At 37.6% G+C, this 12,930-nt stretch overlaps 1 protein-coding gene across 3 annotated transcripts in view; it reads right to left on the bottom strand.

Annotated features, from left to right (window-relative positions):
* Positions 1-610: 610 nt before the first annotated feature.
* SLC25A27 (solute carrier family 25 member 27) overlaps positions 611-12,930 on the bottom strand; it is a 29,872-nt gene continuing 17,552 nt past the window's right edge. Inside the window, exons 5-9 of one of the 3 annotated variants that reach the window (XM_040983503.1) lie at positions 12,179-12,291; positions 7,535-7,619; positions 6,239-6,331; positions 5,545-5,647; positions 611-1,896 (exon numbers count right to left, since the gene is read on the bottom strand). In XM_040983503.1, the coding sequence (XP_040839437.1) occupies positions 1,825-1,896; positions 5,545-5,647; positions 6,239-6,331; positions 7,535-7,619; positions 12,179-12,291 (466 nt within the window). In that variant the 3' untranslated portion in view covers positions 611-1,824. Of the gene's footprint in view, positions 1,897-5,544; positions 5,648-5,931; positions 5,998-6,238; positions 6,332-7,534; positions 7,620-12,178; positions 12,292-12,930 lie in introns of those variants that run through there. The other 2 variants (XM_040983504.1, XM_040983505.1) reach the window with 2 other exon arrangements.

Below are 12,930 nucleotides of genomic sequence, written 5' to 3'. Positions count from 1 at the left end.
TTCCGGGTCTCAGTTTCCTAACATGTAAAATGCATTTAAGCCAGATGATCCCAAGTGATTATTTCAGGTTAAAAATTCCAGTTACTCAAGATCCAGCTATCAAGGGCTAGTGACAGGACTTCGGCAATGTTTTCATCCCAAACCCACAAATTAACAAAACTAATTCAATTTTTTCATGGTCTAGTTTACACACAATTATTTTCAACCAGTTTTCACGTAATTAAAAAAAATACAAAATATAACTGAAATTTTTCCTAAAGCGGTTCAATGCAGAATACTTGGGAATTTATTAGTATCATATATATAAATATATTTAACATCTCAATTACAGATTGACAAATACAATGGACATATAGAACTCCTAAAAATCTGAGAATAAACCATACATTTGCAACTAGAACAATGAGCCACTGCATGTTAATACATCCTGTTGGAATAGATTCTACAGTGTCCTTCTCCATGTTCAAACGGCAGTGATTATTTGTCAGCATAGCCACGAAGGACTTGTAAACTCTTTGCTGTGCACTCATGTCCACCATAAAAAATTCTGTTTGATTAGCTTCAAGGCTTTGATGAGGCTGGGTATTTTGAGTCCCCCCTGCCCTTTTAAAAGCAGTTATAGCCTTAACTCCTAACCATAGCTATCTGTCCAGATATGACCACTGTTTGGGGACGGGGAAGTAAGTGGTAGGTGCTGAATCCGAAGAAATATTTTATTTTTCTAAACTAAGAAAAACAGATTTGGTTGACTGGATAGAGCACTGTATATGAAGATAATTCATACTGATTGTTTTATAGGCAAGAGGATTTGTTAAAGTATAATTCAGTCTAACTTTTTTTTTTCTTTACTGCATGTGGGTTCTGAGTTCCCTCTTACAAGCCCTCTCCTCCTAGTGTTAAGGAAGGAAGATAAGGACCCATATCAGAGCTAACCGACTTTGTAACACTTTTAGTTTTAAAATACCACTGACAGGATGAAAGTAGCAAATAGTGCTTCAGAAGTACTTCTCCCGCTGAGTTTAAATCAAATAAAGTACAATTCTTATAAATCTAACATATTAAGATTCTATATAGTTAGTGGCAAATCCCAGGTATAATCTTGTTTCCATCAGAGTCTGACTGCCCAGGGAAGTTACTAGCAGGTGTAGCGGAGGACCAACCAATTAATACAGATACAATGATGGGACACTGAAGGAATCGGCTTCTTTCTTTGAAATCCAAACATTACCTCCTTTGATTTTTCTTTTCATCCTCCTGGCAAGAAAAAGGTGTATCAACTGTCTTTAACACTAGGGAAACTCAAAACATTTATTCATGAATTTTCAGTGCCTCACTTTAAGTTACAATATGTGTACTTTAACAGCAATAGAAAAATGAATTGTGAAACTCCAATTTTAAATATGAACATAACAGGTTAAATGTTTCTTTAAGGACTACACGTAGTTTTCCACATTCCTATTGTCTACTTCACATCTGAGCTGCTGCCTCCCTGCTGGCACTCCTCCTCTAAGCAGGCTCTTCAGCACAGAACAGCATCTCAGAGGCCAAACCTTCTTGCCCAAGGTAGGTGTGGTCTGGGTACGGTTCTTCTTTAGAAAATGTTGTGCTGGCTCCCATTGGATGGCCTTGGGAGATTCGACCAGATCAGTTTTGGACAAAAATAGGAGTCAGAGAGAACTTGGGTTTCCAAGAAAAATAAAGTGCTGCCCCCTATAAATCACAGTCTCTGGAGTAATGTCTCTTCCTAAAGAGGTAGAAATAATAGGGGTGTGTATGTTGCAGATGCCCATATTTCAGTAAAACTGAACATGTATCTTTAAGGGCTTAAAATGGACTGACTCCACTCATCTCTCTGATTTTTTCATAAGTAAGCCAGAACACCAGTGACCAAGGGGTCTGAAAGATTAACCAAACAAGTTAGTGCGTATTTCAAAGCAATCACAAATATTCTACGTATATGCATATACATTGTTGAGTGACAAAGTCATGATACATCAACTTTAGCTGAAAGTGATTATTTTTGTACTCTACCTTAAAGCACTTCATACTTTACAAAGCATTTTCACATCTTATTTGTCACGGCCCTTTTGAAATAACAAAATAAAATAGAAATGAAAGTTGCTACCATCCCTGTATTTTACTGAACAGTCGCTGGTTAGAGGGCCGAAACTTTGGATGCCTGAGTTCTAAGGTGGGCTCCTCTACATATACCTCATATCCATAGCACAATGAGAAACTTCAACAGCTTAAAAGGAGGATGGAAGATTCAATTGGGACAGTTAGGTCATAAAACCAATACCTGGTGTCTTTCTATACTGGTATAAAAATTTAGAATACCTAGGGAGTCTTGGCTTAACTTGCATGAAGGTTTAACTACAACTAAAGGAAATGTAAGAGAATAAGGGTAGAAAATATTTAAATACTAAAAATATAAACACTAAGGACACCAGAGGGAAATAGAAGGTAAACATGGGAACTGTAAGAGGGTACCTTGGTTATCATTTCTGCTTCAGTTCTGATTGGTGCTGAACGCAGAGATGCTCTATGGGATCAGTGTATAGCAATAAATGTAAACAATTAGAATGTAACACGTACAGAACAATACTTATGTTTCTGGAAATATTTTCATGTTATTTTAGGAAACTATTATATATATTTTAATGTTTCAGGAAACTGAAATTTAGTAAATAGTGGGGTTAGGAGAACAGATCTTAAAGAAAGAAAGGGATGAAAGAAGTATCATGAAGATATGAAGATGCATTCTAATGACTAACAAAAATAGAGCTAAGGATATAACTGCAGCAAGGGGGTCTTAGTTAAAAATGGACTTTGCACTCATTCCTACCCAAAGTTGTTTTTCAGCAACAGTCCTTTCCATTCCCCTAGGGTCCACAACGGAAACCTAAGTCCTAATTTCTTTTTTCCATCTCTCATCGGACTTAGCTCTACATGTCTTAAAATCTATCTTCTTTCCATTTCTAGAATCACTTCTTGCCTAGAATTCTCCCAAAGCATGTTTTCTTATATCACATCTTTTGACATATTTTTTATACTGCTGCCAAGCTGAGTGCATTATTTTCATGGTTAAGAAGGTGCTTCTATTAACCACATCCAAACTATCAAGGTTGGTCCTTCCCAGCCTGGACCTTGCGCACTTCTCTAACCTTGTCTTCTACCACTTCCCCTCCAGTATGTGCTCTCCAGTCACACAGAATTTTCTGTAGTTCTTCAAACATTCAAGGCCCACACATGACACAGCACCTATGCTCATGTTGCTCCATCATATTTCTTTTAAAAGATGCTTATAATGCTTCAGAGCCCAGATTTGATATTGGCTCTGTGAAGACTCTCAAGTACTGTTACATACATTTTTATTCTACTTTCCATGTTCAGAGAAAATGTATATTATAAAAATATGCATCAATTAAAGATTTTGCATCAAAATAAACATATCTTTTAATTCTATTTTCTACAAATTTTTTGAAGTACCCAGTAGCAGGCTACCAAAGCTTAATGCCCTGATTCACTTACCCTGGCTTAGTTTTTTTGTTTGTTTGTTTGTTTGTTTTTTCTTAAAAAAATTTTATTTTTATTGGAAAGGCAGATCAGATTTATGGAGAGAAAGAGAGAAATATCTTCCATCTACTGGTTCACTCCCCAAGTGGCTGCAATGGCAAGAGCTGAGCCTATTCAAAGCCAGGAGCTTCTTCTGGGTCTCCCACATGGGAATAGGGTCCCAAGGCTTTGGGCCACCCTCCACTGCTTTCCCAGGTCACAAGCAGGGAGCTGGATGGGAAGTGCAGCAGCCAGGACATGAACCAGGGCCCACAAAGGATCTCGGTACTTGCAAGGTGAGGAATTAGCCATTAAGCCATAGTGCTGGGCCCCCAATTTTTTTAAACTCTTTTTTTCTCATAGTGACAGTGTGTTAATAGTGAGAACATCTAGACTGAAGTCAGTGAAGGGAAGAGGCACATGGTCCCAGGCAGGAGGGACAACCCTTTCCTGGCAGGATGCACAGAAGGCACTTCTCTCCCTTTCTAATGATGTGTGGCAATCTGAAGGAAGTACTGACCCAAGGAGGCTCATCTGAGCCTTTGTGTCTAGAGTTGTCACGGGGGTTAGGTATACAGACATACCATGCGGCCCACGATGCCCACCGTAAGTCATATTTAGTGGACAGAGACTGCCTGAGAGGTATGCAGGCAGCATCATTCTCATCAGGCAGGCCATGCCAAGACATGGGTGAATTCCCAGACCCTGAGACAAAGGAAAGTCTAAAAATTTAGCCATTGAGCCATCATGCCAGATCCCTGGTTTAGTTATTTATTGGGAGTTTTATTTTTATTCCATTCTTTATTCAATAAGAACTATGCTATCCTACTTACTTTGTAGGTATTGGGAGAATTGAATAAGTTAAGCCATAAGCACAGTTAGTACCATGTTGGCCATATACCAAGTAACTTAGCAGTTATCTACTGTTTTTACAATTTTAACTTTTAAATGCATTGTAAAATTCTCTAGTGTAGACAGTCTTTTTCTCTGAGTCTGACAATACCTGTGACAGCGCTTGGTTTATACAGATCAAATAAAAATGTGCCTTTCCAGTAAGAAATATCCATAGTTCTTGGATAATTTCAAAATACCATTTTCATATAATGAAGGTCGCCAAAATAGCGGCTCCTTTCATTTTGTAATGCTGGAAAATCAGAACTGGCTATTTAAAATTTCACTTGTTTACAAACTAAATTCATTTTACTTCAATCTTCTTTCCTTCCTAGCTTCCTACTCTGAGTGACTAATCATGACCTAGGTTGAAAGTAAGTAGAAAGAAGAAAAAAAATGGCTGACTTCATAGGGATGTTTCTTGCTGCTTCCTACCTTCTAAATATCTGCTTACCCCATTCTTTTCTGTGTCCACTGTTCTACTCTCATCCTCACCAGTACTACCTCTCATTTTCCACTATTCCTAGCCTTAACTCACATGGAGCCAGAATCTCCTTTCTAAACATACAAATTTCTTCCTCCCAGTACAAAAAATAACACCTAAACAAAACAAGGAACATCATAATGTTTTCTTACGAAGCACAGTTCTGTGATCATAAGTTATAAGTGGTGCTATAACATTTGCCATCAGAGTAATACATTTTCTTAGAAGCAGTAGCATTTTTATAGGGAAAATTTCTAGTGCCAAATATTTGTACAGGTCTCAAATTACTGTCGTTTAGACTGTAAAATTGAAAAACGTTTCATTTTATACAAAATCTATCCACTGACTTTATAAAAACGGACTATCAGCTTACTCAGTAGTGGACTGAATTATTTAATTTTGCCTTAATTTACTATGAAAGGTGACATAACTCTGAGTAGAAGTGAAAGAAAATTTTGGAAATATTAAAAAAAAAAAAAGAAAAAAGGAAAGGGCCTTAGTTTGGGGGCAGAGCTATGCTACAAACCAGAAAGGAAAAGGGGAAACACTTATAGACCAAAAGTAACTTAAGTACAAAGAAGAAGAAGAAAAAAGAAAAAAAAAGCTAACTTTACCATTCTCAGCCAAGATGGTAAAAAGCCTTTGTACAGACTCATGAACCCTTCGCCTTGAACGGCCTGAATCAAGCAGTCAGTTGATGACTTATATAAAAGTCCCCTACAAAGAAAATGATACTTTTGTTAGATTTGTCATTTGTAAATGAACACATAAAGAACAAGAAACAATACAAGAAAATTTATTATAAGTTAAATATTTTCGTATAATTCAGAACAAATAATACTAGTGGTACTACAGATGTTTATTTTTAAGCTTAAAGAAATTTTCAAAGTTAACTCTTCTGGTTCATCCCACCCTTGGTCTTAAATACTTAGAATCCACTCCACCTGATCCTTTCCAGAAAGAACGTACTATTTTATATCAAATCAAATTCTCCAGGTTACCTGTAAGTCATAAGCTTCTGAAGAAAGTGCTGTGTAAATTCTCAGCAGAGTATGCTTTCAAAAACTCTTTGAAAACAATAAAGTCACAATGAATACCTTGTGTCTAAATTATGACCATTAGTTTATCTCCTCAAATGTATATTACTTTTTCATCAAAGAACAAGTAACTGGATAAAAACAATTTCCTCACAAAACGGTAAAATGCACACATAGATTTTTATCAAGAATCAATACAGGAAGGCATCTTTAAAGAACAGAATTTATTACAGACATTCAGATACATAAATACTGAAAACTTTCTATCTACCTTCCTTGTTTATCTCGTGGTTGATTCATTATTCGGCTTTTGATGACATCGGCTGGTGTTCCCAGAATAGAAGCTACCAGTCCAGAACAAAAACTACAGATACAAATAAATGAAATTGAAAGAATATGCAGTAGATACTAAATTTTAAGAAAAGGAAACTGATATTTAGGAAGAGTTAGATACAATGTTATTTTAATATTCTTTATAATAAAGATGTTTTAGCTTAAAGTAACTAATTCATTAAAGAAGCAGAAAAAAAACATAAAGAATATCAGTCAACAAATATGTACTGAACACTTTCTGATGCCAGGCATTCCTTTCAGGCAATGAACATGACAGGTAAGATCCTGCCCTACAGGAGTTATATTTTGGGGGAGGCAGAGCAGATAAATTGAGATGCTGGTAAGTGCTGTTAAAAAAAAAATGAGAAAGTGCTATGAAGAGTAAGTGGGTGAAAGGCAATCTGGGGAAGGCTCTGGGGTAAGGACAGAATTGAGTGGTGGAAATGGTACATCTTTGTAAAGATGTAGAGGAAAAGTGAGACAGCTGCAATATCACATGCAAAATAAGCACTTTACATAATAATACTTCTAGTATGTTTAAACGCATATGTCCAAGTATCATGGACATGATTCTATTCCTACACTCTTTGAACTATCTAAATAGCATAGGGAATTATAGGATTTGGAAGTAGGAACAAAGTTAAATGTAATAACTTCCACTGTTAATAACTCATTCTCATGAATAATTTGAAGTTAAGTTGCAAAGAAATTAAGGTGTCACCCTTCCAATATATCCTTCTTCCTGTGTCTGTGAAGCTTCTCATTCATTTAGTACTTTTAAATAATTTTAATTCTTTTGTGAGTCCTTCCAAGTGGCTTTTCCCTTCCACCTCTGGAACCCTACACGCACCAGTCACCTTCTAGTATTTACAGAGATTTTGTGATTGGTCTCTTGAGGATAAGTTCCCTGAGTCGGAGTTGCATTTGCACCCTTTTTATGCAATGCAGAGTCCTGCAGTGTCTTTAGCATAAAACATGCTCCAGCATATCTCTGAAATTATGGAGAGCTGCTCATCAGCAACCATCCGTGCAAAGTCCCCATCAAGGTACAAATACATCAGGGGGCTATAACTTGTCTTTTTCTTATTTCAACTAAAAGAAACATTAAGAAAATCACTCTTTTGTAAATATACTACCAACTAGATCCCTGAGCAAAACAGCTAAAATGTGGCATATTTGCTAACTATGGAAGACAAGGTAATAAAAAATATTCAAGTTAAAATCTATCACTTACCTTGATAAACCATGAGTCATGATATTGTCCTCCAGTCGTGTATTTAGTACCAAGTAGTGTTTCACAGTGTCATAAGTGGTTAGATCTGGCAATGGAAAAACAAGGCTTGAAGATTCATTCACTCTACAGTGAATGTCTTTTGTGTCAATATGTTTGGCGGGGCAAGACTGTGTCCCAGGATGAAAGATACCATTCTTGTTCTCAAGCAGAGGAAAGCAGAATTATAGATGGAGAGAAAAGAAAACAAAAAACACATGAAGACTCAAGCATCACGTGAATCTGAATCTAGCCAGCCTACACATCAGTCAACTGCTGCAGTTACTCATATTTTGTTTTGATAAAGTCTTCTGTGAGCCTAAACTAAGCAGAACTGAGATCCTGTGGCATGTAAATAAAAGGTCTTTTTTATGATATTTTTCAAACGATAATGAAGAATACTGAAAGTTAAGCAGGGAGTAATGACTCTGGAGTTTTATAATGATTACCCACTCTAAAGTATAGGGAAGTAAATCGTAATGAGGCAAAAATAGACAGGTGCACTGCATCGTTCTCCAAATATCTAAGTGTCTACCAAGTATAGGGTACTAATGCAGGTACTGACAAAACACAAGGTAAACAGAAATCCCTGCTCTCTGTTTTATGAGGTAATAAACAAACTATATGATTTTTAAACATGTCATCAGACAATGCAGTAAATTTTCTGAAGAGTGAGATTAGAGTCACACAGGGTAGGGAGGAATGTTGCATTTAAATCTGAAAGAGGATGATAACAGAAGACTTCTCAGTAACATCAGAATTGAGCAGAGATCGAAAGGAGGCAGGGGAAAATAGATATTTAAGAGAAAGGTATCCAAAGCAAATGAAAAGTATATCTTCCAGCCCTAAGTCAAGGTCATTTTAAGAGATTAGAGGAATAGCCTGGAGACTGTTCTAACAGAATGTGCAGGAACCAGAGATGTAGCAGAACTGCAAAAATGAAAGGAAAATTAAGATGAACGCAAACACTGAAAGAATCTTTCAAGGTGGAGTTAGGAAATTATTAGGAAACAGGACTTTTGTTAGATTCCAGCTGCTGTCTTGAGTATTGAACACTCATCACTGCCATCCTTTGCAGGCTTCTGGAAAGACCCAAATAAGCAAACATGTTGAACCCAAAGGCTCCTATGGCTAAAAACAGGTTACAGGAATCATGTATTAAGAACATTTCCATTCTGCTTATACATTCTTCTCTTTACCTTCTACTGGGTACACAGCCTCCATTCTTTTCAACATTCAACAACCTATACAAGTTCTTGCAATTCCTTCGTTCCTCTGAACACTGATTCAGAACTATCTGAACCTGGGTCTCCAAAATTGCCACTCCTAATACTTTCAGATATAGCCCTTTTACTTTTGCAGTCTGACTGGACTGAGAATCCAGATGACAAGAGCATCAGAAGCCAGTGAAGTGTGTTAGCAAAGCCATGACTAACCTGGGCTACTACTTAGAAGAACCACATACATGCTCTGTTTGAGAAAGGATCTGTAGGGGCACAAGGCAAATTCGATCCTGATTAGAGTCAAAGATGGTTTAGACAAGGCAGTTGCAGGATTCTATGCAAAAATCTGAATACATTTTGAAGGTAGGGTCACATAAAAATTATAGAAGGTCACTATTTCGGATCAAACTTTTATATTAAGAAGCTTAGACAGACTGGCTAAAATTCAAAATAGTGTCACTCACTTTAAAGTTTCAGTGCATTAAACCACAACAAACTGTTTGTGTAATCTTCTGAGAAATCAGAGAAAACAATCACAATACCTGTAGGCCAGTTTCTATCAGCATGATCATGAAATTCCCTCTGCCTAATCCTTACACAAAAGAAGTCACCTAGGGCACGGAGCTGTGGCGCAGTGGTTAAGGTCCTCGCCTTGCACGCCTGGGATCCCATATGGGCGCAGGTTCTATCCCAGCAGCCCCGCTTCCCATTCAGCTCCCTGCCTGTGGCCCAGGAAAGCAGTCGATTACAGCCCAAAGCTTTGGGACCCTGCACCCGCGTGGGAAACCCAGAAGAGGCTCCTGGCTTTGGATCGGCATAGTATCGGCCGTTGCGCTCACTTGGAGAGTGAATCATCGGACGGAAGATCTTCTTCTCTGTCTCTCCTCTCTGTATATCCGCCTTTCCAATAAAAAATAATAAAAATAAATCTTTAAAAAAAACCAAGGTGTCACCTAAAGTAATCTCCATGCTAACCCAGCTGTTTTCCCTCTGTTCTGTACCCCTATCCTCACTTTCTGAGGAAAGTTAACTTCGAAATAACCATACTATTTTTTTTTCTTTTCCATCTCCTTCAGCCTTTTTCTGTCTATAAAATCTTGCCCACTCAGCTCTCCAGAACACTTACTCTATTTTAAGGACTGAGGTGTTCTCTAATTTTAGTAATAAAAGAAAGCAAATTAAGATCTTTAAGTCATTACAATTTTGTTTGTTGACAGTAGAATGCGAAGTATTAGCTAGCAGGTGGAATCTGTTCTGAAAGAACAGAAGCAAAGATAACTGCAAAGTTTTGAGTATAAAAATTGAAAGGATAGAGATGGCATTTATGGAGATAATAAAGATGAAATTTGAGGTTTTATATATCTAAATAAGATGACAATCTAAGGTAACCTTCATAAAACCAGTTTTGGATGCATCATGGCAAAAAACAGTTGCAGAGCAGACATGGAAGCAGTGATCCAGGAGGAGCTAAATTGTTTGTGAATGAACAAGTGGCTCAGGGAGACTTACAGGATCACAGAGAAATGTGGAAATGTGAGATGCATCTGGAAGATAGAACTTATTGGATACAGGGAGCATAAATAAAGAATAAAAAACCATGTCTGGCTTTTCCATATGAAATCATGGTGGCATAACTGGGATCTTTTTTTTTTAAGATTTATTTTTATTATTTTTTTATTGGAAAGGCAGATATACAGAGAGGAGAGACAGAGAGGAAGATCTTCCGTCTGATGATTCACTCTCCAAGAGAGCGCAACAGGCTGATACTATGCCGATCCGAAGCCTGGAGCCTCTTCCGGGTCTCCCACGCGGGTGCAGGGTCCCAAAACTTTGGCCATCCTGGACTGCTCTCCCGGGCCACAGGCAGGGAGCTGGAAGGGAAGCGGGGCTGCTGGGATAGAACCTGCGCCCATGTGGGACCCCGGGCGTGCAAGGCGAGGACCTTAACCACTTGTGCCACCGCACCGGGCCCCATAACTGAGATCTTAAAGAAAAGGAAAGGGGTGGCTTAATAAAGGGGTGGATATATGAGTGAATAGCTAGCACTTATCAGAGAAATCTGGGCTACAACAGCTTTTGAAGCAGCAAACTGAGAAAACAGAATCAGAAAATTTTCCTGAAAACCAAAATATCCAATAGCATATGCATGAAACAGAAATGGACAAAATAGCAAAACAGAGAATATATTTACTTCCTTTGATGTGTAGGTCACTCCACCACAGCTCTCAAAAATGCCATTCATCAATTCCCCAGAATCATATCATTGGTTTAAGAAAGGATTATTTCATTGTTTAATTCACTCATCAAATGGTTACTGACCACATATGAGGACCTGAGGAAATAAAGATGAATCAAAGCACAGACGTTGCCTTTAAAGGTGCATAGTCAATGTGTTATGCAACTGCATAATGAAGTAAGGTATAAGCAATGGTGGCAAGAAACACATAAAAAGAGGATTGTAGAAACACATAAAAGGGCAGATACCACAACAGATGTTGGGAAGGCACCTGAACCAAGTATTGTGGGATCTGTGGAAGAAAACCAAGAAGCAGGCAAAAGAGGAGAGGAAGCACAGGGAGGAGGAACAGCTTGCCACGTGCAGGCAGTGGAATCTGCTTTTTAACTCACTCTGCCACCAGAATCAGTGAACCGTTTGGCTTTTATAAGAGGACAGATTTTGCAGACCTGCTATCATGTCATGTTTCAAGATTTGTACTTTATTCTCTGAGAAGTTGAGAAGGCAGTGGAGGGTTTTAAGGATATCAACAATATGTTCAAATCTATATTTTGGAGAGCTCAGATACCGAGTACAAAATGGAGAAGGAAGGAAAAAACAATTAAATGGTAGTGGCCTAGCTGAATGGTTTAGAAGGCTGGCATCACAGAAATTATCCTTTTAAGAATGCTAAGGTATTAGGTGCTGGGGGAAAGGAGCAGAAACTTTAGGAAGCATTTAGAAAAGGTAAGAAATTGGTAAATGAATAGAGAAAATGGAAGTAGGGGTTTGGGCTAAGGAAAGGTTTGGGTTTCCAGTGGGGGATGGAAAGCTGTGCAAGATGAGTTACAGAGGAATAGGAGAAGGATTACCAAAGAGAAAGGTTTGGACAGTCTGAATATAATGAGCATCAGAAAGTCATATGAATCAGTTTCAATCCTGAAGGAAGTTCTAAGCTACAAACGAATCTTTGGAAATAGAGTCTGTCTAAGAAATCTTTATTACATATCATTGTAGAAACTGGAAATGCCATTTGGAAACTATTCAATTTCAACATTTCAACATTTATGCAGCTTATCATTCATTATTAAAAAAATGTCAGTGTCCTGTTCAGTGCTTATAACTATTAAAGACAATTAGAATGTTTTAGAATTCAACAGTTTCTATTACCTCCCATATTCACCAGTGCTGCTCTTTGTATATTGGGGACCCAGCCTGCCCAAAGTCCACGAATTCCTCCTTCAGCTAAGATTTTTGCAAATGCATGATGAACACCACGAAATCTAAGGAAGACAACAATGAAAATATGAAAGGGATGGCACTGAATAAGAGCTTCACCCATAGCTGTAATAACATTTATGCAAAATTGTTAGGAATTAAAGCAGTATATATATAAATCTAATTTCCAAATAATAATCTTTTACATTAAAAGGCCAACATATGATTAAAACATTTTAACGGAAATTCTTGAAAACTGGATCATCCTGTTCTCAGATTATTAAATGCTAAGATGCCTTTCCAGATCTGTTATATCATCAGTGTACACATTAACCATGTGAAGAAACAGTGCTCATGAGACTTCTGGATGCATTTTATTGGCAATTGAGGAGAGCTGAACATTGAAAAATTTTGCCAAACAGCAATATAACTAGAACATTGTCAGGTTAGTATTTATCCTACCAGTTAAAACACTGGAAAGGATATTCAGAGTATCTGGGTTTAATTTCCAATTTGATACCTTAGCTAATACAGATCATGGGAGCAACAGTTAGAATTTATCTTATTTTCTAAAAAAGATTTATTTATTTTTATTGCAAAGTCAGATATACAGAGAGGAGGAGAGACAGAGAGGAAGATCTTCCGTCCGTTGATTCACTCCCTAAGTGGCCACAATGGCTGATGTTGCGCCGATCCAAAGCCAG

The sequence above is a fragment of the Ochotona curzoniae genome, unplaced genomic scaffold (genome assembly GCF_017591425.1).
Source record: "Ochotona curzoniae isolate NIBS_2020 unplaced genomic scaffold, NIBS_Ocur_1.0 contig_3819, whole genome shotgun sequence".
In the NCBI taxonomy this organism is placed as follows: domain Eukaryota; kingdom Metazoa; phylum Chordata; class Mammalia; order Lagomorpha; family Ochotonidae; genus Ochotona; species Ochotona curzoniae.
Note: the sequence above shows the minus strand (reverse complement) of the source record. Positions and strands in the feature narration are given on the sequence as shown.